Source organism: Buceros rhinoceros, unplaced genomic scaffold, assembly GCF_000710305.1.
Source record: "Buceros rhinoceros silvestris isolate BGI_N320 unplaced genomic scaffold, ASM71030v1 scaffold25201, whole genome shotgun sequence".
Classification (NCBI taxonomy): domain Eukaryota; kingdom Metazoa; phylum Chordata; class Aves; order Bucerotiformes; family Bucerotidae; genus Buceros; species Buceros rhinoceros.
The window spans coordinates 16,354-18,855 of NW_010395214.1; the positions used below are offsets into that span (position 1 = coordinate 16,354).

A 2,502-nucleotide genomic window follows, 5' to 3' on the forward strand; every position below is an offset into this window, starting at 1 on the left:
CAGCCCCATCGTGGGCGATGACACACCACAGGGAAAAAAAAAAAAAAAAAAGGACGAAAGGGAAGGCTTTTGCTCCTGTGTCACATGCAAATGTTTGCGACACATCCCAGGTTTGCCCACGGGAAGAAGCGGTGTGAGAAAAGCAGTAAAGCAGTTCCCTTTTCCCCTCCCTGCAGAACCGCAGCTCTTCTGCAGGCTGCAATGTGTACCTGCCACCCTACAGCCTTCCAAGGGCGTTCCCAGTCCCGGAATTCCCTTTTCAAGTCACCTTCGACATGTGTCACATGCAAATGTTTGCGACACATCCCAGGTTTGCCCACGGGAAGAAGCGGTGTGAGAAAAGCAGTAAAGCAGTTCCCTTTTCCCCTCCCTGCAGAACCGCAGCTCTTCTGCAGGCTGCAATGTGTACCTGCCACCCTACAGCCTTCCAAGGGCGTTCCCAGTCCCGGAATTCCCTTTTCAAGTCACCTTCGACATGCTTCGCCCGAGGCGTCACCAACCTTGGGACGTGCAGAAGTGACTCTGGAAGTGCCTGACAGAGGTCCTGCTGACCGTCCCCCGTGCCCACGCAGACACCCTCCCAAACACAACGCTCCTTCAGTGCTTCCCCAGCGAGCTGCTTCATCAGTTTATTTAGTGAAAGGAATGCCCGAGACCTGGATTTAAAGCGCTGAGCACCTGTGCCAATACTTTTTCTTTACAGTGCAAGGAGTTTTTCAGACCCTTTAAGAAGTCACTTAGGAAACTGCCTTTTCCCCAACACCTCTCCACAGAGAAAAAACTGAAGTACGCCAAGGAAAGTGTGACCATCCTCGGGGACCGCATCAATCTGTTTCTCCTGCGGTACTGCAGAGCCTGGGAAGTGAAGTGCTGGCAGAAGTAAGGGTCTCCTCTTCCCCAGCACTGGTAACGCTCCCAGTGCAACGGGTTCTGTCCCTGTGGGGTTTAGACACCTAATTTGGCCCTACGTTTCCAGGCGCTGACAATGAGAGCGGGTGTCAGCAGGAGGCCGGTACAGCTTGCTCTAACCGCTGGATGCTGACGGATTTTGGAAGTGCTTTGAGCAGAGGCTGTGTGGCACTAGCCCTGCCCAGCACAGGGCCAGCTCCGATGAGCTGTCCATCGGCAACTTCTCTTTGCAAGTAAAGGGGCTCCTATGCGGCCAACTGAGCGAATGGATAATCCTTCCCACGCTTAGGGAAGAGCAGTGCTTTAAAAAATTTTAAGTTTTGGGGAGGAAAAAAAAGGAGGGGAGGAAAAAAAAAGCTGTGCAGAGGGTATGTCAGCGGTTACAGTCGCCATGCCACAACTACGGAGCAGAATGAGGAAGAGGATGGAGTTTGTACTCACATGCACAATCCCTGTCTGTCTTTTCCCAAGGATGCTCTGGAAGTTTGTCTCCCTCTTCTCAGAGATGGATGCAAATCAACTGAAGAAGCTGTATAAGTACATCAAGAACAACCAAATGAATAAGTTTCTGGTAAGCAAACAGGAAAGTTAGCACCCCGTGAGGTGTTCCTGCTGCACTAGCTTTAAGGGGGGACTGTACCATGCAGCTTACACGGCTTGATCCGCAAAGGGAAAACCTCTTACCGCAAAGTCCGTTTGCCGAAAGGCCCCGGGTCCTGCGGGCGTTGCCAGTTCCACCCCAGCAGGGGCACCGGGCTGCCGCAGCCCCGCTACCTTGCCCTGGCTGGCTCCGGGAAGCTGCACCGGTGTCCCCAGCCCCGTGGCTGACCATTTTTGGAGCTCTTTGCTGATCCCACATTTCCAGTCATGTTTTACGGACCAAATCTGATCCATACATTTATCTGATGATATAGGAGATAAACTCTGAAACAAGCAGTAAGTTCAGGTGGTCTGTGTTTGCCAAAGCTGATTGCTGAGCCTGAGCATCAGCTACACAAGGAGATGGTAACAAACAGTTTCCCAAGAACACCGACTCCGAAGGGTTAACCCATGTAAGCACACTCATAGTCAACCCTAAACATATCTCCTGAGCAAAGGCGAAGTACACCAGGAAGTTCAAAGGTCTCCCAAGAAACACATACCTTCAGAAGTTTATTGAAAAATAATTAAAAACAGATACACGATTAAAAAAAATAATAAACTAGGAAATTGTTATGAGTAAATTAGAAAATGTCAGCAGGCGAGAGCTTGTGGGGTTACCGGGACACCGCCTGCTCCAGGTTAAAAAGGGAGCTGTGGTCATCTGATAGCTGGCAGCAATAAGGCCGTAAATAAGTTGGAGGCCGCAGGTGAACAGCTCTCTCCTCTGGCTGGGGAGGAAGGGGAAGCTGGCCACGCGGATTTTTGCTTTTCGTTTATGGGGAAGCAAAGCCTTGGTTTAAAGGCTCTAAAAAGATACTTCAACAATGAGGAAATCAAACATGTTGTAAAGAAAAAAATCCCAACAAACAAATCCCTTTTGCTGGTGGGAGACACCTGAGACTAATTGGGAGCTCCTAAAAAAGCGACTGGCAGCTCCGGGAGGCAGGCGGC

General features: G+C 50.6%; 1 protein-coding gene across 1 annotated transcript in view; it reads left to right on the forward strand.

Moving 5' to 3' along the window:
* LOC104501647 (chromosome unknown open reading frame, human C17orf64) overlaps positions 1–1,501 on the forward strand; it is a 3,009-nt gene extending 1,508 nt beyond the window's left edge. The window contains exons 3-4 of the mRNA XM_010145487.1: positions 704–879; positions 1,381–1,501. Of these exons, the coding sequence (XP_010143789.1) occupies positions 704–879; positions 1,381–1,501 (297 nt within the window). The remainder of the gene's footprint in view (positions 1–703; positions 880–1,380) is intronic.
* The last annotated feature ends 1,001 nt before the right edge of the window (positions 1,502–2,502 follow it).